Source organism: Exophiala oligosperma (genome assembly GCF_000835515.1).
Source record: "Exophiala oligosperma strain CBS 72588 unplaced genomic scaffold supercont1.3, whole genome shotgun sequence".
In the NCBI taxonomy this organism is placed as follows: Eukaryota; Fungi; Ascomycota; class Eurotiomycetes; order Chaetothyriales; family Herpotrichiellaceae; genus Exophiala; species Exophiala oligosperma.
In genome coordinates this window covers 2724093-2748213 of record NW_015622820.1, presented here as the reverse complement: position 1 = coordinate 2748213, position 24121 = coordinate 2724093, and the positions used below count along the sequence as shown (strand labels likewise).

Genomic DNA, 24121 nt, shown 5'->3' with positions numbered 1-24121 from the left:
TCTCTTACGGCCAACAGAACTACCATGGCTATCAATCACATCAACGACAACTGCAAGTACAGGATCAACATGCCACTAGACCTAATTCGGGCGGTACTTTACACGCGACGCGTCGCGCGGGGATTTCCAGGCAAACGCAGGCGATATCGCCACAGAACAAACAAATGCGTCTTTTCCTCCTCTTCAAGTTGTACAATAATCATTCAACAACCCGTAACTATCCGCAAACATGAGTTCGAATCCAGCTGCTGCGCTTGCGCGCATCGACGCCGGCTCCCTTCAAGACATCTTTGAAGACAAGCCCGGTCGAATTCAGCAACCTGTCATGCAATGCGTCCAGATCAAGGGTATCGCCGCTAGTTCCGGAGGACCAGAGAGATACAGAGTGATTTTCAATGACACAAGAAATTACATTCAAACCATGCTGGCGGTGCATCAGAATCATCTCGTCGAAGAGAAGATTTTGCGTCGTGGTGTCCTGGTTCAATTGATGGGTTACACTGCGAACAAAGTCAAAACGAAGCGGTAGGTCTGATCATATTTGTACCCATTCTGTACTGACACGGCTCCCTAGAATCCTCATTGTTATGGAAATCAAAGTCCTTGAAGAGTTTGGCGAACACGAGAAACTCGGAGATCCAAAGCCCTTGGAGTTCAAAGCCGAAGAAGAAGAGAAGCCTTTCCCTACCTCCATCTCAAGCAATGGATTCTATGGCGCCAAACAAGAACCACAAAAACAGAGCATGTCTATGCCGAGCCACCCGAAGCCATCTTCATCCAGTGCTCACGCAAATATCTACCCCATCGAAGCAATCTCCCCGTACTCTAATAAGTGGACTATCAAAGCTCGCTGCACAAGCAAGTCAGACATTAAAACATGGCACAATCGTAATGGTGAAGGCAAGTTGTTCAGCGTCAATCTTCTAGATGAGAGCGGCGAAATTCGTGCTACGGGATTCAACGACCAGTGCGACATGTTGTATGACCTGTTCCAGGAAGGAAATGTCTATTATATTTCCAGCCCCTGCAGGGTGACATTTGCAAAGAAGCAGTTCTCGAACCTGCCCAACGACTATGAACTCCACTTCGAGAAAGACACCACCGTTGAAAAGGCAGAAGAGCAGGACGGAGTACCGCAAGTCCGATACAACTTCACCAGTATTTCCGATCTCCAAGCGGTAGAGAAAGACACGACAATCGATGTCATCGGTGTACTGAAAGATATTGGTGAGACGTCACAAATCACCTCCAAGACAACCAGCAAACCCTACGACAAGCGAGAACTTACCTTGGTTGACAACACCGGATATTCAGTGCGTCTGACAGTCTGGGGCAAGGTCGCAGCAAATTTTGACATCCCACCCGAGTCAGTCGTGGCGTTCAAGGGTGTCAAGGTCTCCGACTTTGGTGGAAGAAGTCTCAGTCTGCTCAGTTCAGGTTCAGTGACACCTAATCCTGACATGGAAGAAGCACACAGACTCAAAGGATGGTATGAAGAACAGGGCCGGTCTGGCAATTTTGCAACTCATGCCAATGTTCAAGGTGGTACGAGTAGTGCTGGTGGTCGCAGTGACCCCTTCAAAACAATCTCTCAGGTCAAGGAAGAGCAACTTGGAATGTCAGACCAGCCTGACTTCTTCTCTGTCAAGGCATCCATACAATACATCAAACAAGAGAACTTCTGCTACCCGTCATGTTTGTCTGAAGGGTGCAACAAGAAGGTCGTTGAAATCGATCCTGGCCAATGGCGATGCGAAAGATGCGACAAGACGCACGAAAAGCCAGAATACCGCTACATTATGTCTGTCAATGTCAGCGACCATACCGGTCAATTGTGGGTCAGCTGCTTTGATGAGACAGGCAGGATGATTATGGGAAAGACGGCAGATGAGTTGATGGAGATCAAAGAGGTGGATGATAAGGCCTTGGGCGACATCTTCTCGGAGGCGAACTGCAGAACCTGGAATTGGAAGTGCAAGGCCAAGTTGGACAGCTTCCAAGAACAACAACGGTACGTGATTTTTTGTATTCATCAGTCATTCTGCTTGGACAATATGCTTACATTGAGACCAGGGTTCGCTACCAAATAAACTCAGCGTCGCCATTGAATTATGTGACCGAATCTCAGAAACTCATCGATTTGATCAAGAAATATGGAACGGATTAAGAGAGTATGTGCTGTCACTAGAGATAGCTTGTGGGTTTGCGCGCGACTATGTGTGGCACAGTGCATGGGAGACCACGGCCTCTTTATGCCATAGCCCGAAGACGAAAATCACATTCTGGACGAAGGTAAATTGCTGCCCTAGTCAGTTTTTATGTATGGAATGAAGTGCACCATCAGTTTCTGGAGCTGTACAGTATGAATAGTTTCATTAGTCGTAACCATGGATGGTCTCTCTTGTACTGTGTTGAGATCTTTTGGACATGCGCATCACGTGATAACCGACATGACTACATTCACGCACATAGACGCCCTGTTGATTAGAATATCTTCCTTGTCACCCTCTACCTTTTACTACATGTGTATTAGTGCTTCATCCGTTGCTTCACCTCCATTAAAACCATACACAAGTCGAGACCATTCACCTGCGGGACTCGTCTCAATTCGGAACGAACACAAGGCACAATCTCAGATCCATTAGAAATCAGGACTCTTCGGCTATTCCCCGATTCGTCTCCTCATCAATCACCATTTAAAAGCGCTCCCGCATCGTCATTTCTCAATCTCTTATTCTCTAGGGAGTATACCCTTTTTAAATCCTCGAGATCAGTGAAGTGCCATTCAACAAACCTTTCGACATTCACCGACATACTCCCAAAAACAAGATGGCAACCATGCGCGCGGTCGACATCAAGGGCGGAAAGGGCGGCATCGACAAGCTTTTCATCAACGCTGAGACGCCCAAGCCGACGCCCGAGGGGAGCCAGGCGCTCGTCAAGGTCAAGTACTTTGGCCTGAACCGCATGGACCTGCTCCAGCGCGAGGGCCTGTACCCGCTCCCTCCCCAGGCGGGGCCGATCATGGGGGTCGAGTTCTCGGGCGTGATCGAGTCGTTCGGCAGCGCGCCCGAGCGGGGGTTCAACGTCGGCGACGAGGTCTTTGGGCTCGCGTACGGCGGCGCCTACGCCGAGTACATCGCCGTCAGCACTCACATGCTCGTGCACAAGCCCAAGGAACTCGGCTGGGAGGAGGCCGCGGGGATCCCCGAGACGTGGATCACCGCGACCCAGGCCCTGTACCTGGTGGGCGAGTTCAAGCCGGGGATGAGCGTCTTGTGGCACGCCGGCGCGAGCAGCGTCAGCATCGCCGGCATCCAACTCGCCAGAGCCGACGGTGCGAGTGCGGTCTACGTCACGGCCAGCACCAAGGAGAAGATCGACTTTTGCAAGAGCCTCGGCGCCACCGAGGGCTTCAGCTACAAGGAAGGCGACTGGGCCGAAGCCCTGCTCAAGTACACCGACGGCAAAGGCGCGGACTTGATCGTCGACTTCATCGGGGCCGGGTACTTCAACCAGAACCTCGAGGCCGCGGCGCGCGACGGCCACATCGTCAACCTGGGCATGATGGGCGGCGGGGTCGTCAAGGGCGACGTGGACATCAGCAGGATCCTGAGAAAACGGCTGCGCATCGAGGGGAGCACGTTGCGCAGTCGCGACGAAAACTATCAAGGCCGCCTGAGGGACATGCTGGTCGAACATGCCCTGCCCAGGTTCGTCAAGGGCGAGTTCAAGGTCCCCGTGCAAAAGGTGTTCAAGATGGACGAGATCAAGGACGCGCACAGCCTGCTTGAATCGAACCAGACCATGGGTAAGGTCATTTGTAAGGTGGAGTAGGATTTCTCACCCGGACAGAGACATTGGCCAGTTAGGTTTTTTCACCCAAAGAGAAAATGAAAAAAAGTGATTTCCCCATGTCTTTGATGTGACTCATGCGGTGGTGTGTGAGAAATATACGAACTTGGAAGGGTACAAGAAGCACTTGCTCTCGAAGAAAGTTCGTTAGAGAGTCAACGGGTATGGTGAATGGTCGTTGATGCGGCTGCCTTTAATGAGACGTACTCGCCCTTGACACTGGATCAGATATACAATCCTGCCGTGCTTATCTTGGTGAATTCCTTACTGTGGCCGAGAAGTAATATTTGATGAATCAGGACAAAGTCACAGATTCTCAGCGTTGGTTCGAGATGATGATGTCGTATTTTGTCAAGTGATGACCTGATACTGTGGCTCGGCGCAACCATGGTCGAAAATCTCGAGTAGCAAGTGACCTGCCCGAAGATAAGAAGCCGATCTCAATTCACATGAGTGATGGAGCCTAAGACTTTGGACAAGACATGGGGTTCCAATGGTGAGATTCATTGAGGGTTGTCAAGGAATAGAATGTGAAGTTGTCTCACTGCTTACCCACTCATCTCATTCCAAGTGTAGTTGTCGCGTGTAACATTCAAATCGTTCTTGTATTGTATCAAAGTAGAACCATGATTTGTCAATCACGATTATACTTTGAATGGGTGTTGCCGTATGTGCAAGTCGGCGTGGTCTACAGAACTGCGTTAGTTAAGGGGGTTCTCAGCCTTGCTGCTATTCTTCTCTTCTTGGCGGGAGCAAAAAAAGAGAGGAAAGGCGAGATAGAATCTAAATACACTATTGTACTACAACAGTCAATGTCAAAGAACCTATAAGGAGTTGGCCAGAATTGTCCGTTTTAAATGTCTAAAGCAATTTTGTATTTTTTGGGGGGCAGACTGTATTTCTTATCACAAATCGTACACCCTTGCTTACCGGAGGATGCCACACCCTCCTCGACCGACGCATCTTGTCGATCCTTCTTGTCCAAGCTCTCTTGGCTTTGCTCCGCTCCCGAAGGTGAGAATGAATCCCAGAGGTATGTAAGGAGCGGCCGCACCTGCGCGGAGATGGCGGACTGGACGGTGAAGAATTCCACCACCCACTTTCGCCGCCCGCTCGGTGGCTTCCTTTGGCATGACCGCACAGAGTCTCCTGTGCATCCTCTGCATGCCGACCATCGCGATGGGGGAGAGTCTCCTCCCAGCCCCCCTTGATGGTACGTAGGATTTTCTTGACCATCGACGTAATCTTTCGTTTTGAAGATATATGTCCAGTTCTCGCTTCAGTATAGTTGTCGCCGGGCTCGCACGACAAACTAGTCAGTATGCCCCATCCACTACTAATTGTCTGGCGTCAGGTCGATGACCTCGGGCATTGCCACGTCTTCATCATCGACGTCCGACAAGTGTTCTTCATCGTCGGGATACTCAATGATGCCCTCTACGTCGCTGTACTCAGCATCTACTCGGTGTGTCGCCTTCTGATCTCTGACGTGGTGCCTTGGACAGGTGGTTCCATGACTGGAGACGGAGCTCTCCGTGCCGGCTCTGGCGTGTCCACGAAAGAGGGATCGCTGAGGAGGCCCTCTCTGTGGGCGAATTTGACAAAAGCAGAAGGAGCAGGCCTTTCGCATGGATCCCATGTGTCTTGAGGAGCAGGAGGGGGATAAGGCGTATGTCCAGCATGGGGACCAGGACGAGGATGAGAAGTATGACCAGGAGGATAACAAGCAAGATGTCCTGGAACACGACGACCAGGCATTTCGTACGGAGGAGGACTCATCCATTGACACCGACGTTGGGGAGAATTGGGAGAATTCTGAAATGTGTATTGAGGATGAGGGGTGAAGCTCTCCATTTGGGCGCCACCAAGCTCGAGTGTGCAAATGTTTGGAAGGCTGACTCCTGAGGAGGACGAGGAGAAAGATGAGACTATCTATAGTGGCGATAGTATCATCATTAATGCCTTGAGCCGTGGGGCCAAAATCTTTGCCCTTTTCGTTCAGAATGTCGGTCAAAGCATCACTGGCTTGCTTCTGGCATCAGTATGTCATTGTCTTGCAAGCATTAATCTCCTCGAGGCATGTCGTGACAGTATCTGGATGATACGTCTTAGATCTGAACCCCAACTGGCTCGCAAGATCTTTCATTCTGTGCAGTTGATCATGTATTCGTTTCGCTAACATCATAGCAGACGGGCTCGGTCGAACAACGTCCAGTCAAGCGTCAACAGTCAAAAATCTGAAAGTAGCCATGGAAAATGGCATCAGACGCCGCAATGACCGCGACCGCCTCCGTGTGTCAATGTCGCAAGCAGATTTTCAACACAATGTTCGATACACTGCTCGAACCATCCAAGAGTGGTACACTGGCGCTGCGGACGAGTCAACAAAGTCCAGTCAGTCACAGAACTCGAAGAAATGTACTGCCAGTGGTGTTCTGACACACTATCGACAGCAGTTTTGTGAAAGAGGGTTAGGTAAAGTAGTCGGAAAAGTTTCCAGTTTGAGTGATGAGAAAGGAAGATGTAGAGAAGATTTCCAGGACCAAGAGGGAGGAGTTTTAAAGCCTTTGACAGGTGGGTAGCCCTGCGGGATGGGGAAAGTTTGCTTTGATGTGACGGGTGCGTCGGTCCCTGCGGTCCTTTTCGGTAACCTTGGGTCGACATGATATCAAGGTATGTTGGAGAAATGTTCGGTGGTGTTGTACGTGTAAGGGGTTGTGCTTTGTCAACGATCAATTGACCTTCAACCGGGGAAACTATAGTATCGTGGCATAGTATACACCTTTCACACTCCTGCGCCCGAGATAAAGGGGAAAGGGGGAGGGGAAGGGGGAGGGGGGGGAGAAAAGGGGGCACCGTCCTTCAAATCCTTGATGGAAAAGCAGACGGTTTTTCTGATCTGCAGAACCTTGTGTTGTTTCTTTCAAAATCCCGTATTCTTTTCGAAACCTTCGTTCTTCTTTATTCCTGTAGAAACTTTCAGTCTCGTAGTGAAAACTCGTATCATAGACGGCGGTTTTGCGATATCAAATGATCTTGTCGCCGCAGAATTTTGTGGCATCACGAGTCTATTGACTATCGGCCATAGTATATATAAATTATATATAAATATTGTATTTTTTGATTTCTGAGCATGTCTCGGACGGTTGTTTGGGAACAAATGCTGAGGCATGTCGAAATCGTTGTTTAAATAGGGTATCTTGTGACGCCGATGCTTCTCGAGAGTGTACTACCGTGAGCATAGCCAGACGAGGTGCCTGCGCAATTAGGTTCGTGGTCCAGTAGGACCAAACCTGATCAAAATCTTTCATCCCTGCGTCGTTTGTCTTGACCCGACAACAACAGACACAATGACAACACAACAAAAACTTTGAGCCGATTTCCTCAGAACCACGTCAGAAGTGCCAAAGAGAATTTTTGCCCTAGCTGCGCTATGCCGTGGCTCGCCGACACTGTCAGTATACCTCCCTACTCACTGTCGCCGACCAGGTCGACGACCTCGGCCATTTCTTGGTCAGCCGGATCCTCAAATTCTGCCTCGATGACCTCGGGCATGTCTTGGTCATCAAGATCCTCAAACTCTGCACCAACGTAAAGGTCTCGGGCCTGGCCGTGTCGATACCGCTCCCTGCAGTGCGGACAAGTAGGGTGGTCGCCCAGCCGTATGACCACGCATTCTTTACAGAAAGCGTGCCCGCACGGCAGATAGGCATTCTTGACCTCGTCGTTGCGGCAAGTCCAGCGTAGGTCCTCGACCGCGGTCAGCCTTTCATTCGCCTTGCGACAGTCTGTCGGTCTCGACCTTCAGTCGCTCTTCCGCAACGCGCTTTCGGTCCGTCACATCTCGATGATCCTTGTGCAGTTCACGGGTGGTTTTTCTGCAACGCTTCAACAGGCGTGCCTGTCCGTGGATCTTTCGTCGAGATCGGTCCTGGTTCTGGTTCTCGCTTCCAACAGTTTGTTGGTCGTGACCGCCAGTAGCCCCTCCGCAACATCCTGAAGTGGATGATGACCATGAGACTGATTTTGGCATTATCCCGAAGCACGTGGCGAGCTTTCGAGAAGTTGACAACATCGGATTCGTCTACTTTGGATTCCGCACTGGGGGATATCATGACTTTCTCGTCGTCTTCGTCTCGCACAATACTGAATCCTGTCAATCGCCGCATCATCTTCGGACCATCTCCTCGGACACCTCCGGAGAGAATTCGTTGTGAGGAACTCCCTTGATAACAGACCCACAAATTATGGCATAGGTCTTCGGCGCAGTTGCCATAGGGCCATAGTGTCTGGTCCATTTTTCGGTTTCTGACCGATATATCCAGACCGGTACATGAGGCGGCATTTGATGCATGGAGAGTGGATCTTGAGAATGCTACCTACTCCATTCAGGGCATGAAATGCGCCTCCTTGTCTTTTCGGGTGGTTGAAGGCTTTGAACCGTTCGTCTTTCAGCTCGCGGCTCATAGTGTGGCCACGGTGCGGCCGGCTGCAATAGGGTACTCGCCGGCATGAGTGGAATCTCAACTCGATCGTCTCGTAGCGTTCTAGTTGGCGGAAAGATGAGTAAGGCGAGAAATATATCTGGACGGCGATCCAGAACCTCATAGTATACATTATAAGCTTGCTTCTCCTTCTCATCCTTGATGACCAGCATGAGGACGACTTGCAAGGGGTCGACGTCCTGCTGTGGCCGCACGATGACCTTGACCTCCTCTTCGGGTCTTGTTGTTCTTCCTTCAGTATATATCTTTTAAAGTAGGAAATCTGCTGATGCCGATAGAAGATCTTATTCCAGTGTGACAGAAGTTGGATAAACCTGCAGGCGGCCGTAGAAATAGCGAAGAGATGAGTCTCCATCTAGAGAAATCCTTTTTGCAGTGGAAGGGAGATACAAATAGGCCTTTGTCCACTTCTTCTGTTGGACCAGGTTACTGCGAACTCCAGTGTTGACGAAGACGTTCTCAGTGAGGAAAAGGATGGTAGATTGTAGTTTCTTCTTGTTTGTCAGCGAAGACAAGTAGAGAGAGGGTCATTTAACAGGCGAGGAGAAAAATAGAAACCAGCGTTCGAAGATTTATAACAAGCTTCGGGTTTCGTTGGTCTGTCAATCATTTAGAAGGATTCCATAGATCGAGGCTTCATAGACCCCCAAGGATCTTCTCTTAAAGAGAGTAAAGTTTTGGGTTGTATGATAGGAGGTAGATCAGGAGGAGCTTGCTATGGGATGATATCACCTCCCATCGAAGTAGCAATGTCGTGTATATATATATATATATATATGTATATCTTGTTGGAGTTGCTGTCGATCATTAAGTACCTAGATAATAGGCTTTGGTCGTTTGGTGGTTTGATTGATGGACTGATTGCTCTTGTGAAGATGTACTCGAGCAGTCGCTCTCATCACCTCCTGTAATGGATTCAAGGTGAGGACTTGTCTTTGGACTTGAATTCGGTTTCAGATTCTCAGATCTTGTCGTTCAGTGAAGGTTGTGTCTCAGTACGAGTAGGTGAACAAAGTCAACTTTAACACCGTGTTCATGCATGATGACAGACCTGGAATCTGAATCTCCCAGGATGGAAGCCGTTAGAGGAGTGAGAAGATCCAGTGAACTAGACTAAATTGTCTGCATACTGGACCGACTCGTTGAGGTAGTGGCGAACAAAGAAGGTACAATACTGGGCGATAGTATGGACGTTTGGGTTGAGAGGAAGAAGTAGTCCAGGGTGGAGGAAGAAGAAGAATAGTAGGAGGAGGAAAATGCATGCAGCCTATACATCCTGCCCTGCCAGGCTGCAACCCTATTGTTGAGTTTGTTTTTGCAGACAAGTTTCTCTTTTTTTTTGGTTTTGAGGTATGTTCTCCTGTATAGCGTATATATAGATGGATCGACACGTCAACCGAGATGCGAAAGGAGCTTCGAAAGGCTGACGCCTACAAATTGAGGTGGGATCGAACCCCTACCAAAGTGATGGTCTGGGGTTTTGCGCCAGGACGAGGCGTTTAATTCAAAACCCTATGATTTTTGAGGCTCCAGGTAATTTATGTTCTTGTCCCGGTGTGAGAAAATGACATTTCCGGTCGAGAATACTCTTCTCCAGAGGGGGGGCGGGGCGGAGGAAAGATCGAGCGGTGAAGCATCTTCTAAAAGATGACACCTAGAACAAAAATGTCCAAGTACGATGGTGCAAAAGAAGACCCAACCCGGCAATCGCCAAGGGCTGCACTCCGTAATGAGTGGTAGGATCAAATGTCTCGTAGAAGACACCAATATGTCGAGATGCGAGTATCAACGAGGTCGAAGAGGTTGAACAGTCTCACCGCTTGAGATAGAAAATGGGTTTAGCAAGGAGTCACCACAATAAAAAGTCTCGGGAGCCAAGAGTTTTAGGCGGTTGATCTGGCGATCGGGCGATCCGGTAATGGTGATCAATCTGCCTGGGGGAAAAAAAGGTCCACCACACAGAATCCTCAGTCGACACGTCGCCGAGAGAGGCTGAGGCTCCCGTCGACCTGCCGCGATCTAGCGGCAGCCCGCACTCAAGACATGTCGATTGGCCCACGTATTTCCGAATGCTCGGACTCTCACCGGCGATGGCCACAAATGCACTGGACCTCAACTGTGATCTATTGTCATCTCATTGCCCAACCCCCAGTGGCGCGATCGGTGCCCTCGAGCCAGGAGATGGAGGGAATCCAGGAACTAAGACAGAAGCGAAGAACGGAAAAGCAGGTAACGAGACAGATCCGTTGAAGGTAGTGGGTCTAGTTCAGCATGACACATATTGCACGCCACTATCATCGCAGAAGTATCTTCTGTACTTACACAGAATGAATGGCCCCGCATCAGTCCTCCCTCCTTCGTGCACACGAGAAATTCAATGCTATGGTTCAAAGTTGAACGTCCACAGGTACACTGTCAATTGGTTTCCGACTCCATCGTGGAGTCTCCGAGATTTTGAATCGGTAGTCTCCAAGTCATCTTTCCAGTTGCGACAGACCTAAAGAGACACCACTGTACTGCGTACACAGCAAAGCTCTCATCCAGAGAGGCACAGAAGAGAAGGAGGCAATGGAAAAACAGACCGGACCAATGAAAGGCATTTCCTTGAATAGCTCGGGAAATTGGCTGATCTCTTCGGTCCAAATACTGAACAGTGGGTGTGTGGCCTGGGGATCTGATCTGCTACCGTCGCGAGGCTGAGCCGGCTATTCTTCCTAATTTCGCCATCAGTCGCCACGGGTTCGTACCCGTGCCTGAAGGCCAGGTCTGTCTGCTACAAGGGAATACTACCAAACATATAAGGTTGACTAGATATACGCCATTGTGACTAAGTTGGTTATGAAACGAGGGCGTATAGACACCATCGAGGATGGCAACAAGGATCTTCTTCGCTTATCCCCTTGGCTTCCTTCAATTGATTGATACGAGTAGTAGACGCCACCCAAATGTACTATTAGATTGTATTATCACGCCGTTGGACCTTGGAATAAAGACCTCCCGCAGACGAAGGAAAGACTTGGCAATAGGTAGTTGGATAAAAAGCGAAATCCGAGCTCACAGATTAATTCTACTATCTAATGTTGTCTCTAAGTATCCCCACAAAATATTCGCTATTCCGGTCTCAAGAGATAGGAGCCTTCCTTTATAGACTGGGTACTGTTCAGTGGTCGTCGGAGCTTGTCATAGCTCAACCGACTTGGCAAGGGATCCATCGGATAGACCGATGGTGGTGAATGGAGGGTTCTGTCATCGACGGCTGTCATGTCATCGAACAGCTGGTGTTTTCCAGAGATGGGGATGGTTCCATGAACATTGTCCCACCCTTGACGATCGCCGCCTCCTTGGTAGGCCAGTCGTTGTAGCTGCAGTTTGTCCTCCATCAACCAGAGGTGACGGTGCCATCGCCTGGCGTTACCCCTGTACAACAACAAATTGGTGATCGGACGGAGGACGAAGGAAAGCAGGATGATCAAGCCCGACAAGGCCACGACGATTGCGATCCCCAGCACGCTAAAGTTCTGGTAGGCGCCGCTGCTAAAGACAAGTTGATTGTTGCATCCGGCAGCGTCATACTTGGTGGTGGGAGAGACGACCTCGCCTTGAGTCGTCCCAGGACCGGTGGCGTACTGAACAATGACAGATTGGACGGCCGCGAGAGTTTGTGCAAACCACGTGCTTGTCTCGGTCACCCATTGGTCAATGGGCAGTCCGGGACTGCTGAGGCCAACCAGGACGTCATTGGCTTTCAGCGCGGCAGCGCCACCGGCATTGACCACGTCGAAGATGGCCCATCCGTCGACCGCCTCGAAGATACGGATAGCGGTGCTGAGTTGGTACGGATTCATCGAAAGGTGCGAGCTATCCTCGTCCGTGGAGTTGGCGATCATGGCCTCTTCCACACCAGACAGCGCCGTCAGAGGTGTGCAGACTTGGCTTGAGGCATTGCGTGGCGACGGATTGCAGATTTGATGTTGGTCGATGCAACCCATGGCGTCGATCCAGGAATCAAAAGCATACATTGTAACCTCTGTCAGAGCATCTCGGTTCGTCCCGAAGGGTGTGGTCCTTGCTTGATGAGCCGAGAAGAATGGATCGTCGACAGGGTTCGCGTAGAGTACATTGTTCTGCGCGAGGTAGAAAACAGTTACGTCTGCATCCGTCCTAGCAAGCTCGGGTATAGGTCGCCATGTGGTCTGGTTGGCCCCGGCTTCGGCGTAATAAGCCTGCAGTTGATAGCCAGAGGTACCGACGAAGTATGTGTGCGTGTCGACACCGAAGGTATAATTGGTGTAAACGGTCGGACCCGTGTAGCAACGAATAAATTCATCCACGGCACCTAAGCCTGAGAGGGTGTCGTTTTCCACTCGGCAAAACTTGTCCCCAAAGACGAGGGGCGAACAGACTGTGCGTCGTCGATACTGGACGCGATTCTCCGTGGGAGCATTTATCCCAAGGTCCTCGTGTGAATTCAGAAGGCCAGTGTCAAATGAGATCGCACTCGTAGCACCATCTATGCAAAAGCTGTCGTCAAAAGGGCAGGAAACGTTATGCTGCAAGGTATACGGTAGGCTTTGTCGGGAAAATCTGTTGCACTGGAGAGAGGAGGAGTTCAACGTGTTGTCATAGCAATTTGCTACGTAGTTGGCCGCGCTCAAAGTGTCGTTGACCTTTTTCTGGGCATACATTGCGGTTGTGGCGTAGGTCGTCGCATCACCCGTGGCTTGCCATGTACCGCAGGTGCCGCTTCTCGCCAGCATACGTCTGCTTGCGCTCTTTGTGATTTCGCCCGTGAATACACCCGCAACTGAGAAGCCAGCCAGTATCAGCGACGCCAGAGCAATCGACACATAAGGCCTCGTCAGCCTGACGCCCTGCTTTCTCCACGCCCATACCAGGAGAACCAGATCTGCTATGGTGTTTCCAGCGGTGTGTGAGTTACGTAGGATGATCTGCTGCTGCTGATGGGTCAACTCGTGCCTCTGGAGGGGCTTTCCCGTGCCGAGGTCATGCAGAACAAAGGCTACAGTTTTCCATAACTGTGCGCCTGCGAAAGTGACCAGAATTGCGAGGAATGATTGCAGGTACCCGGAGTGATCTTGGGTCAGCGTAAGGGTCAGACCTGTAGCGCGGCCATGGCTCCAGTCAGTCCAGACGCCGGTGTAGACGCTTGTGGACGACATTGGTGCTATGGTCGAAGGTGATTGCGATAGAAGCTGGAATGAGTGCAAACAAAGTAGCTCCAAAGGTCGCCTCTGCCAAAGACGTGGCAGCGCACGTTTTGATGTGATAAGTAGAGCACATGGCCCACGCCTTGGGCGCCCTCCATCTGGGTGGGGGGTGGATTTGGGTCAATTTTGCTGTCAGTCCCACAGCACCGAGAGTCTTACCGTACTCCGTACTCAGTGGCACCTTTACACTTCAACGAGTTGATTAGCGACAGTAGTGCCAACTAAGGGCCTGCCCAAAAGTTATGTGTCCAACGCCATTGAGGACCATCTTTAGAATTAGTGTCAATTCATAGTGGCTGAGGTCGCCAGCGCCGCCTCCGGAGTGGTCCTCATCATGCACTGATGTGAGGATACCGTACAGGTACAGTGCGACGAACACCGCCTGCCCGTCTCTTCGAGGGTGCGAGATGCCACGACACTGGAGATCCGAGACCGTTCACGAGCCCAATTCGTACAGAGTACAGAACAATTCAAGTGCTCGTACTCCTGGATGTAGAATTTGGATCCGCTCGCTGTTCATCCTAGTACATACGGTCACGGAGTGAACAGACCAAAGACCAAAATGATAAGCTCACCAAGCAATGAACTTCGTTTTACGTACTGTAAGTCATGGCGGCACCGTTCGGATGTCAACGACTTTGGCGCAATTAGTTTCTCGGCTATGGAAGGAACTAGAAGCGGAAATAGAGATTGGAGAGATCAAGATTCGCGAGGGATCGGTGACCACAGTCAGTTCTCTGTCCCTATCGGATTCCTCTTACTAGAACTGCCATAGACGGTAACAACCAAGGCTTGATGGTCCCATATCAACTTCGTTTTCCAAGACCAGGAGCAGCATCAGTCTATGCAATTGAGTGCGCAAGGCATGTGCTTCGTGGACCCTGAGCCGCTAAAATCAAATATACTTCCAAGGTACAAAATAGTACGCCGATCGCATGGCGCCAGATTAGATCCTTCGTGATCAACCGAGGCCCTAAAGGGGGACTCCCTCGATTGAACTGGCATCTGCAAATAGGCAATGGGCATCACGCAGCGCTCCCTGTGGCTCGCCCAGTACTGGAGCGCACTCACCCCTTTACTCTGCCGAGGCTCTCACGAGGCTCCGTCAAGTGCCCGATTAAAGCGGCCTCGCTCCCTTTCCTGAACGAAGATGGGTAAGGGTAATGGGTATTGCAGTACATCGGGGTCTATTGATATCTAACAAGGTTGTTGTGCATAATAGCCATTGCCTTCCGTTGCCCCTCAGATCAGCCCTCAAATAACCTAAACCTTCAATATCCTAAACATCTTCAGTCGCTTCAAGCATTGACCGGTTAGACGCCACGATCCTACCAGCAAGACTCAGGATAGGGGATTTCCATTACCTGCAGACGGAAATTGAAGGCAAGTCCACTCGCCACTCTGTCTTGCACTTGGCTGCTCCATACACCTGTAGAGATCGAAAAACTTTCCCCTGCCAACACTCCTTGTTCATCGGTGGGGTTTGTGTCCGTCACTCTCCCAATACTGTAAGCACGGATGAACTGATTCCCCGGACGCCGCCCTACGCTTTCTCATCGTGGGTTATGAAAACGGTACTGTCAGTCTCCTTTGTGTCGACGATTTGAACAGCTTTATCGACTTGTTCTTCCACAATGCCACGGCCATCTGCTGTGAGATGGACAACGACCTCATCACCGAACAAGGCCCCCAGCTCTTCCATCGGCACCTGTTTAGTTTCTGGGACGTAGAAATAAAAGATGATAAAAGCAATCAGGCACAACCCCATATAAAGGAGGTACATGCGGTATCCGCTTTTTTCCCGCGCGCGGTCAGCTGGACGATCTTTTATGTTTCAACAGGATTCGGCAAGAGAGAAAGGGACAAAGAGAGGGACAGGGAGAGGGACACTTACATCTCCTTAAACGCCACCCCGGACGGAGTGGTAAAGGTGATGGCTCCAACAAAGTAGCCGAAGAAGGACAGAGAGATGCCCTTCGCTCGAATGACGGTGGGAAATATTTCGGCGCACCAGACAAAGGTAGGGGCGTCCACTGCTTGATAGATGACAATATGGATGAAGATGAAAAGAATGCAGGCTGCGAGGCCACCTCGGTTGTCAGAATGAAGGTACTTCCATTGTAGAAGGGCCTCGGTAAGTAGAACAAGGGCCAACAACGGATATCCAATTACTGTACATGCAGAAGATTAGAAGTGATCAGGAGTGAAGAAATTGCGGCGTGTATGTGTGGCCACGTACGTATCAGCCTTCTCCTTCCGACTTTGTCGACAAAAGAGATGACTACGGCCACCAAAGAAGTTCCAATGGTAACGTAAAGCCCTAGAGCACTTTCATATCAGAGCTGATTCAAAAAATGGATCTTTCAAGCCTCCTTACCGTACAGAACAAGAGGCATTACTCCGCTGACACCGAGCGAAGACATAAGCATGGGTAGATAGGCCGCAATACCGTTAACCTATGGGTAAAGTTAGGTTTCAAGTTCAGTCACAGTAAAACATCGTTTGCCTGGGAGGAGAGGCTGACACCTGTGCAGTGTGAAGCAAATCTATTTCTCAAATCGTCAGCATGTCGGCGTGCTCGCAACTTTTTGGGATGATGGAATCGCCAACGTACTGAACACCCATGGCAAGAAGAGCCCTCTTCCTCCACGAGGGCTTCTTGAAGATCTGAATCAATCCAACATTGACTTCCTTTTCGTATTCGACTTGTTTAACAATCTGAGTATACTCAGCTTTCGCTGCGGCTTCCTGGGCATCACTCGGATCATGATGGATCCTTTGTAGGAGTGCCCATGCCTCGTCCAATCTTCCGCGAAAGACCAAATAACGAGGAGTTTCTGTGCGAGAGTATCAGCTGCTGCTACCAATCCCACCAAAGACGACGAGTCAAAAGGTGTTTATCTACCGGGGAGGAAAGCTGTGGCCAACAAAACTATCACTGCAGGAGCAACCGCCAATGCTAGTGGTAGCCTCCACTGTAGAGTGAGGTTCTTGGAAAAGTATGTGCCCACGGCAATCCAGCTGCATCTGTCCAGTAGGTTAGTATATGACCTGAGCTGACATTTTGCTCTCCAGAGGTTTCCTACCACCCCTTCGAGGGGTCACTTACATGACATAACCCATGGAAAAGCTGAGGGTAGTCAAGCCAGCAATGAAGCCGCGCCATTTGGCTGGAGATATTTCGGTCAGGTAAACCGGAACCAGGCAGATGATCATGCCCAGGCCTATCCCATGTAGGATCCGTACGGTAATAAGCATAGGGACATTGACAGCGCCGGCCGCAAGTGATCCTCCCACGAGAGAAAAGCCAGCGGCGACGGCAAGCGCCAATCTGCGTCCAAGCCAGTCGGCCACGTATCCTTGCAAAAGTGCACCCACGGCGGCTCCAAAGTAATAGAGTGCATTGACTGCTCCGAGGATGCTGTTAAACGGTCTTAGCAAAATGATATAAAATCAATCCGCAGATCGTGAGATCGCGTCTACCTTGCAGTGTAAGCCGTCCCAGCTTTCCCGTCGTCAGCAAATAGGTCTGTTCAACGTGAGAGAGAGAGCCTAGACTCACGTTGGAGATCAAAATACTCATAGAACCCTGGCTGTCCCATGCTCGTGACAAAGCTAGCAAAGCCAAAGCCATACGTGAAGCCTCCGACGCATATCACCAGACATACGCCGATGCTGTAGAGTGTGAGCTTGATCATGTTGACCGTCAGATCTGGAGAAGGATTCCCGCCAAGTTGAAGGACTGAAATTTGTTGCATCGCCGGCCAGAAACCTGGGGAAACATCATCATATTTGTATACTGATCCGACAGCTTGGGTTAACAGGAAGTGGAGCTCTAGAACCAAGGTTCCCCAGAGTCTGGATCGCTTGTGAACTGCACCCCATATTTTGCCTTCGCTTTCCTTTTTCGGCTTCCCCCCTTCACTCTTTTTCGGCTTCCAGGTGCCGAAAAATCCGCAATAATGAATACTCGGTACCAGAATTCCAAACATCATGCAGCCTGTAACACTGCCGCGATCTAAGAATCTTGACACACGAGGATCGGCTTAAAATTCACAGAGCCCTCGGACCTCCATGTCCATCTGGTTTTGTTCCGTGATATCTGGCACACTCTTTCTTCTCCTCGCCAAAATATGACGTCGAACCCATCACAAGCAATCTTCGAACATTTTTCCAGGGTGTCATCCATCCTATCCAAGTACGATCTCGATTTAAACACAAGGCGAACGATTCTGGACACTGTCGACGTCCTTGCAGCGGAGCCTCCGCGAGTCACATATCAAGAAGTCCAGTGCCCAGGAACATGCAAGCCTGCCATCTGGTGTGAGCCTCTCGATGCACCTGCTTCGCATGTAATTCTCTATGTCCATGGAGGGGGTGGCTTTACAGGGTCTCCAAGTGCATACCGAAAGCTTGCTGCGCACATTGCATTGGCTTCAGGAGTCCGAACCCTGGTGTTGGACTATCGTCTTGCTCCTGAGCATCCATTTCCGGCCGGGTTGGACGATGTTGTGACTGCATACCAATGGCTTTCGAGGCAAAAGAAGATACCTTCAGAAAATATTGCCCTTGTTGGAGACTCGGCAGGTGCCGGCATTGCGCTTTGCTCTATAATCCGTTTGAAACAGCTCAAGGCCGATCTTCCTGCGGCTGTCGCGGCAGTATGTCCGTGGGTAGACATGGAATTGACGGGGGAAACATACGACTCCAACGCCGACAAGGATGCTATTGGGAGTCGTGCTGGACTTGAAGCGATGGCGGCGATGCTCTTGAACGGAGCATCTCCGAAGTCGCCGCTGGTGAATGCTTTGTACGCTGACTTTTCCGGCTATGTCTCTCTATACATTGTAGGCGCCGGCGATGAGGTGTTTCTAGATGATGCCAGAAGATTAGCTGTACTGGCAAAGGAGAAAGACGTCGATGTTCATTTAGAGATTGCCACAGGTATGCAACACGACTTTGTATTCATGGCAGGACGGGCTCCCGAAGCGGACGCTACGATCCAGCGACTGGGAGATTGGATGAAGCTAAAGCTCCGGTTGAAATGAGCGGTCAAACCGAATAGAATGGCTAATGAGTATAGAAAACGCGGATTATACTATTAGTTCGGAGCACCGCACTCTCAAAAGTATGTAGAAGCCGTGGAAAATATCGGTGCCCGTGTCTACAGGTGAGAGCGCTGAGCCCATGATCAAATGAGACAGACGTCCTTCCCCTATTCTACTTGCTGGGTAGATAGCAACCTATCGTTGAGTAATCTTACCATTCGCTGACTGTATGAGTCCTGATCTTCTCTTCACAATAATATCAGTACGCTTAGAGCGAATCGATGCAAGCCCACGATGTCTTGGGGCTCACTCGCTTCATCAACATCTCGATAGATGACCTTGAATTCTCATACAATCAAGACCGTCCTACTACTTAGAGGATTACCTATCTCCAGCCTGAGGAAAAATTGTCATGTTCCGAGCTGGAAGGAGTTCCGAAAAATCGCAGCACTTCCTTCTAGCTCGGATCTCGGCGTGGACGAGTTGGTGGGTATTTACGTTGGACCGGTCGTCTTCTGACCCTTTTTCGGCACGTTCTTGCCTCGAGGGGCCGGTACTGGCATTATCGCTACCTTATATGGGGAAAGAAAGTCTTGGTTCTGGGGAGACAGTTTGAAAGGAACTTGAAGACCATAGCGTCTTTTTCTTCTCGGGCCGCCTGGGTGCTTTCAATATGGCATTGGCCAAGGCTGCCGAAGTCGGATACAGATGCTCTAGGGCCTTTCCAGAATTGTTGTAACAAAAGTCAGGCATGGCAGAAGAAACATTGAGGGTCTTAGCAATCAACCTTGATTCACTTGAGACACCTAGATCAGCTGCATGCAGAGAGATCGTGTCCCGCTTGTGGCATCACCTTGTCGCTTAGGAGAAAGTATATGTTTCTGGGCGTTGGACCTCGGCCTTCATCGCCCTCCAGACACAGGACATTTTGCCCTTCCCCCTTCCCCAACGCCTCTTTTTCTGGGGTAACGCATCTGGAGCTTGGACTACATATGGCGCTGCGTGGGCCTTCGACATATAGGCTGACAGTGTCAGATCGATTCCCAACCTGCGGACCTGGATCGAAGTGTGTTTTCTTTCTTTTTTCCCTCTGCAAATGAAGGAAAATGAGTTCCACGTCGAGAAGAGGTCGACCGCGGTCGACCGTAGCATGTACGGTCTGTAGGATCCGAAAGATTAAGGTACTAGAAAACCCTGCGACCTTGATGAAATATTTTGTTGATAGACTCATCTTGGTAGTGCGACTTCGTCACGGCAGATGGCAATGTCTGCACACCTTGTCGGGCAGCTGGGAATAGATGTACCGTGCCCCGGAAAGACTACCGTAAAAGGTATGAATGAGCTATAATGCGAGAGACATGATGAGCACACAATACTGAACGTTTTCTCGCTCAGGGACCATGCACAGCCGGACATGGTTGGCATTCGCGAATGTGTTCAAACCCTTCAGTCGATGTTGCGACAATCATCCAACCACGAATATCAACTTGACTCTTCGGAGAAGGACCCTCCCAGTGGTACAGGTAATAATCGAGAGTATCGAGGGACAAAAGTGCTTGGCCATTATGGCTCCAGTGACCTGTCATCCAGCCGACAACAACAAATACAGGCATTGTCTCGGTCGAACCAACTTCCTGCGTCCGCTGGATGTCAGCTTGTCGTTTCAGCTCAGGCTCCAGCGACTGTCGTGCAACCGTCACCGACGCTGGACACTCAGAGCCGCTACGCGACTTCGCTGATGGATATGGCCGCTTTGGAATCTCCAGCCATGCCCTTCCCCCTGAGCATCGACTCCAACACCTTGGAATATAATAATACGGCTGGTCGTGATGGGCCAGAAGAAGAGGAGGAGGAGAAGGAGGAGGAAGAAAAACCCCGTTTTCATCTTGATCCCGAACGAAGACAAGTATCTTATTATGGTCCCACATCTCAGAACTATCACTCGTCTCCATGCGCGGATCGAAATATCCAGGGCCAACCTTGCACAATCGACCCTCTGGAAAGTGTGGACATGGACATCGATCTTGATTCTCCTCACATCAAAAGGGTAATAATGGATTGTTTTTGGAAATCCAACGAGGTGTTTGGCCGCGCCGTGGACCGGGATCTTTTTATGGCTTCTCAAAAGACCGGAGACGCCTCGGAGTATTATTCGAAGGCTCTCGAGGATGTTATTCTAGCTTGTGGCGCACGCAACAGCACATCGGCCGTCATCCGCAGTCTTGGACACCGATATGTCAAGCGGGCGAAGGCAGGCTTGTTGATGCAGCTCGAATCTCCCACCGTTGGATCCATCCTGGGCTTCATGTTGCTGAGCAATTTTGACTCAAGCATGGGTTCTCATCGGGTGGGCTGGACATACGGTGGTAAGTAGGACCCTTCCTAACCAGTAGCACAAATCCATTTCGTCTCTCTCGCTCAGTTCTCTGGGCTAATTCCCCAAGCAGGTATTGGTTTTCTGTTACTGGTCGACCTGGGACTTCATGAAGACTGTTCCGACCTTGTAACCCAAGGCAAACTCACGGAGGCCGAGGCCAGCTGCCGAAAAGATTTGCTGTACTCCGCTTTCATTTACGAGACTGTCGGCGCCTGGTTTCTCGGTCGGCCTCGACAGATCCCCATCTCGGCGGTGAGCTTGAACTTCCCATCGCGGGAGATCTACGATCCGGCAAACACGTCGACGGTGGTCTTCTACAGCTGGGTCCAACTCTGTATCCAGATGGCCTTTGTGGCCGACATTGTCAATGACGCCCTTCCCCTGGACGACCAAGCAATACAACAGCTTTCGCAGCTGTGTGCCAACATTCAATCCTTTCAAGATTCCCTGCCACCGGGTGTGAAGTGGGAAGGCTCGACGATGTCACCCCTGGACTCGTCCGCCTACAGTCTCAATACACAAGCCGCCGCTTTGCAGATTATCATCCACCAGATTCCCACCCGATGCCGCCGCCCGGCAAAGAGAGGCCTGAACGACAACAACAACAACACCAACCCACCGAGAGTTCAATCTCCATCAGCGACATTGTCGGGCTTCGAACCCGAGTTGTCGCAGCGCATCTGCTATGACAACGCAGTGCGTATCGCTCAGTTGGTCCGAATTTCGGTGGAAATCCATGGAGTCGAAAACATGAGTCCGACCATGTTGGATAATATGTTTGTCGCCGCCATGGTCCTAATCCGGCGAAACCTTGATTCAACAGAGCTCCACCAGGACTGGTGGCTGGACAAGGATAGGCAGTGGCTCGTTGTCCTGTCTGAGGCATTGGATGCCGTTCAGAAGCACTTTCCCATGGCTTACCGCATCAGGTTCCGCCTCTCTCGCGCGGTCGAGAACACCCCGATGGATGACATCTTCAATCTGGAAAAGGCGGTGGGAGAGAACTGGGCCAGAGATGAACTGGGGTCATTGGCGGCGGCTCCATTCCGGGCACTTAACTCCAATGATGATATACTCATGGGGGACTTTTTGATGGATTCAACAGTGCAATTCTAGAGAAGTACTCAGTACTTACAACGTTAATCTAAGTCGCTCGATTTCGGTTCGCTTTTCGTACATCTAGAGGGCAAGATGAGCAGCGAATCCGACCAAATAGTTCTTGGCGGGAGAACGAAGCGGTAAGAGATGAGGAAGCGAAATGACTCTGAGCGTCGACCATTCGGGACTATACTCGTACTATACTCCATACTGTGCAACCAACTTCATCCTTTCTCCACAACAGGTGGGATCACCCGCCTCGGACCCCAAATGTCTGACGGATCCACTTGATACAGAGACAAAGTTCCTGGACGATCATGTTCCCCCAGACCGCCGTGGCTTCACAGTGGTGTTTGCGACCCTCATTCACTTTATGCGGATCGTCAGTTTTGAAGCACGACATGTCTTCTTAGTACGAAAAGTAGAGAATGAGAAGTGCGAACGAGATTGTATGTATCGGCCTATGTTTCACTACCATCCATCTTGGACTCTTGGTCAAGTTGCGTGGGGAGACTCTCCTGATGGTCTCTATTCAGGATCTTCACTGTGATCCCAGATGGCTACTCCACATCTAGGGTGTCTTTCAACCACCCTATTTCGTCACAGTGGCCGTAGTGCGTGGAGAAATTTTGGTTGTGGTGGCTGTGCCAAAGCACCAGAGTTGGCAAAGTCCACAAATTCCTGACTGGCTATGTGTTTCTCGAACGCCTCCCTTCCCGTGTAGCGCTCAAAGACGTGGAAATGATTAGGATTCTGATCGTCGCGAGCGATGGCATACTCCAGCGTCCCCGGCTCAGATTTCGTCAGACGGATCAAGATTCGAAGATGCCTTTCCAGGTCTTCGGCACGCCCTTCTTTGGCGTAGAGCTAGACTCGTTGTTAACATAGTGGCGAGACACATCCAAAGATGACCTTCCGGAAGGAAGGAAGGGTTTACTCACATCCGCATATAGCTCGAACTGGTCCTCGGGAATGGGAGGGAACTCAATCGACGACATTTTTCGATTGTGAAAAGCTGTCAAATGTGGTTTTCTTCTGCCTCCAACGGGTGGTCAAACCGACGTGGATAACAGATGGAGGAGCATTTATGTGCTTGCTGGCCGAGTTCGAGTCCCTGGTCAGATGGAGAGCGACGGAGTGCCGATTTGTCTGCGGTGGGGATTATTTAATATACGCAGATGTCGCGGATCCCGTGTGCAAAGCAAAACTGTTTCCCCCGCAATGTTCATGGGGGTTTCCGGATCGCAGGGCCAACTGTTTGGTTGAATCAGGTAGTTCTTACATTGGTTGTACTGTGAAGGACAGACTGACAGAGAAGTAGACCGCATCTCTACCTCCTAGTCTATTCAATTTTCCACCACCGGAAACATTTCAACCCCTTCGCTCTACGAAACCTTTCGTCCAAATTCGTATCCATTCAAACACTGCCATGTCGTCTTCCACAGTCACAGCGATCATGAGAAATCCATCACGCGGTGTGGTAGTGACAGCTGCACTAGGACTAGCAGCCCTGGTCCTCTCGTTCCTGCTGGCCGATCCGACGGCTTTTCTGAATAGATACTATGGCCGAGTACAGAGTAAAGACCTCAAGAACCGATATCTGGGCCACGGAGGTCTGAACAATGGACACTGCTGGATAAACCACGGTTAGTATGAGAGATATATACACGGTCACAACTCTTTAATTACACCGGACAAATCCGAGTACTGACATATACGAAGAGGGACAGACATGTGAAGACGTCAAAATCCATCATGAAACCGACACCGCATTTCTTGGTGAGATTCCATTTTCGCTGGTGGCATGCAACATCTGATATTGTCTACTGAATTCTAGCTTGTGGTGACCCTGTTGGCCGGTCTTTGTTTTATCCTCCAATCAATAACCATCAAGTTTCGAAGCGCAAAGACTTTCGCGAGTATTTCTTGAAATACGACCTCAAAGTAAGTCCGCCACTAGGGCTCCAGACATCAGCAGCCTCCTGGAATACTCACCACAACTTGATGCCC

General features: G+C 50.4%; 9 protein-coding genes across 10 annotated transcripts; 4 read left to right on the top strand and 5 right to left on the bottom strand.

The window, feature by feature from the left end:
* The first annotated feature begins 148 nt into the window (after positions 1-148).
* Positions 149-2382, top strand: PV06_03743. Of its 2 annotated transcripts, XM_016404556.1 has the most exons (3): positions 149-525; positions 575-2011; positions 2074-2382. In XM_016404556.1, the coding sequence occupies exons 1-3, from the start codon at positions 230-232 to the stop codon at positions 2165-2167; spliced, it is 1827 nt and encodes a 608-aa protein (XP_016265561.1). In that variant the 5' UTR covers positions 149-229; the 3' UTR covers positions 2168-2382. The 2 variants fall into 2 exon arrangements, with proteins under 2 accessions (XP_016265561.1, XP_016265562.1); XM_016404557.1 differs by having other exon boundaries at positions 575-2382.
* Positions 2383-2517: 135 nt separating this feature from the next.
* On the top strand, positions 2518-4437 carry PV06_03742 (uncharacterized protein). The gene has a single exon (XM_016404555.1). The coding sequence runs from the start codon at positions 2830-2832 to the stop codon at positions 3835-3837; it is 1008 nt and encodes a 335-aa protein (XP_016265560.1). The 5' UTR covers positions 2518-2829; the 3' UTR covers positions 3838-4437.
* A 754-nt stretch (positions 4438-5191) lies between these two features.
* PV06_03741 (uncharacterized protein) lies at positions 5192-5613 on the bottom strand (the record flags this gene model as incomplete). The annotated part of the gene is made up of 2 exons (XM_016404554.1): positions 5192-5300; positions 5345-5613. The coding sequence occupies 2 exons, from the start codon at positions 5611-5613 to the stop codon at positions 5192-5194; spliced, it is 378 nt and encodes a 125-aa protein (XP_016265559.1).
* A 1710-nt stretch (positions 5614-7323) lies between these two features.
* PV06_03740 (uncharacterized protein) lies at positions 7324-7568 on the bottom strand (the record flags this gene model as incomplete). Its single annotated transcript, XM_016404553.1, has 2 exons — positions 7324-7436; positions 7478-7568. The coding sequence occupies 2 exons, from the start codon at positions 7566-7568 to the stop codon at positions 7324-7326; spliced, it is 204 nt and encodes a 67-aa protein (XP_016265558.1).
* Positions 7569-8100: 532 nt separating this feature from the next.
* PV06_03739 (uncharacterized protein) lies at positions 8101-8715 on the bottom strand (the record flags this gene model as incomplete). Its single annotated transcript, XM_016404552.1, has 1 exon — positions 8101-8715. One exon carries the CDS (start codon positions 8713-8715, stop codon positions 8101-8103), a length of 615 nt encoding a protein of 204 aa, XP_016265557.1.
* A 2693-nt stretch (positions 8716-11408) lies between these two features.
* On the bottom strand, positions 11409-14135 carry PV06_03738 (uncharacterized protein). Its single transcript, XM_016404551.1, has one exon. It carries the CDS (start codon positions 13538-13540, stop codon positions 11471-11473), a length of 2070 nt encoding a protein of 689 aa, XP_016265556.1. The 5' UTR covers positions 13541-14135; the 3' UTR covers positions 11409-11470.
* Positions 14136-15131: 996 nt separating this feature from the next.
* PV06_03737 (uncharacterized protein) lies at positions 15132-17580 on the bottom strand (the record flags this gene model as incomplete). Its single annotated transcript, XM_016404550.1, has 10 exons — positions 15132-15381; positions 15483-15759; positions 15828-15908; positions 15966-16044; positions 16113-16134; positions 16203-16425; positions 16494-16615; positions 16698-17009; positions 17072-17093; positions 17151-17580. The coding sequence occupies 10 exons, from the start codon at positions 17578-17580 to the stop codon at positions 15132-15134; spliced, it is 1818 nt and encodes a 605-aa protein (XP_016265555.1).
* Positions 17581-17721: 141 nt separating this feature from the next.
* PV06_03736 (uncharacterized protein) lies at positions 17722-18636 on the top strand (the record flags this gene model as incomplete). The annotated part of the gene is made up of 1 exon (XM_016404549.1): positions 17722-18636. One exon carries the CDS (start codon positions 17722-17724, stop codon positions 18634-18636), a length of 915 nt encoding a protein of 304 aa, XP_016265554.1.
* A 1414-nt stretch (positions 18637-20050) lies between these two features.
* Positions 20051-22129, top strand: PV06_03735 (uncharacterized protein; the record flags this gene model as incomplete). Its single annotated transcript, XM_016404548.1, has 2 exons — positions 20051-21002; positions 21084-22129. The coding sequence occupies 2 exons, from the start codon at positions 20051-20053 to the stop codon at positions 22127-22129; spliced, it is 1998 nt and encodes a 665-aa protein (XP_016265553.1).
* Between the last annotated feature and the right edge of the window lie 1992 nt (positions 22130-24121).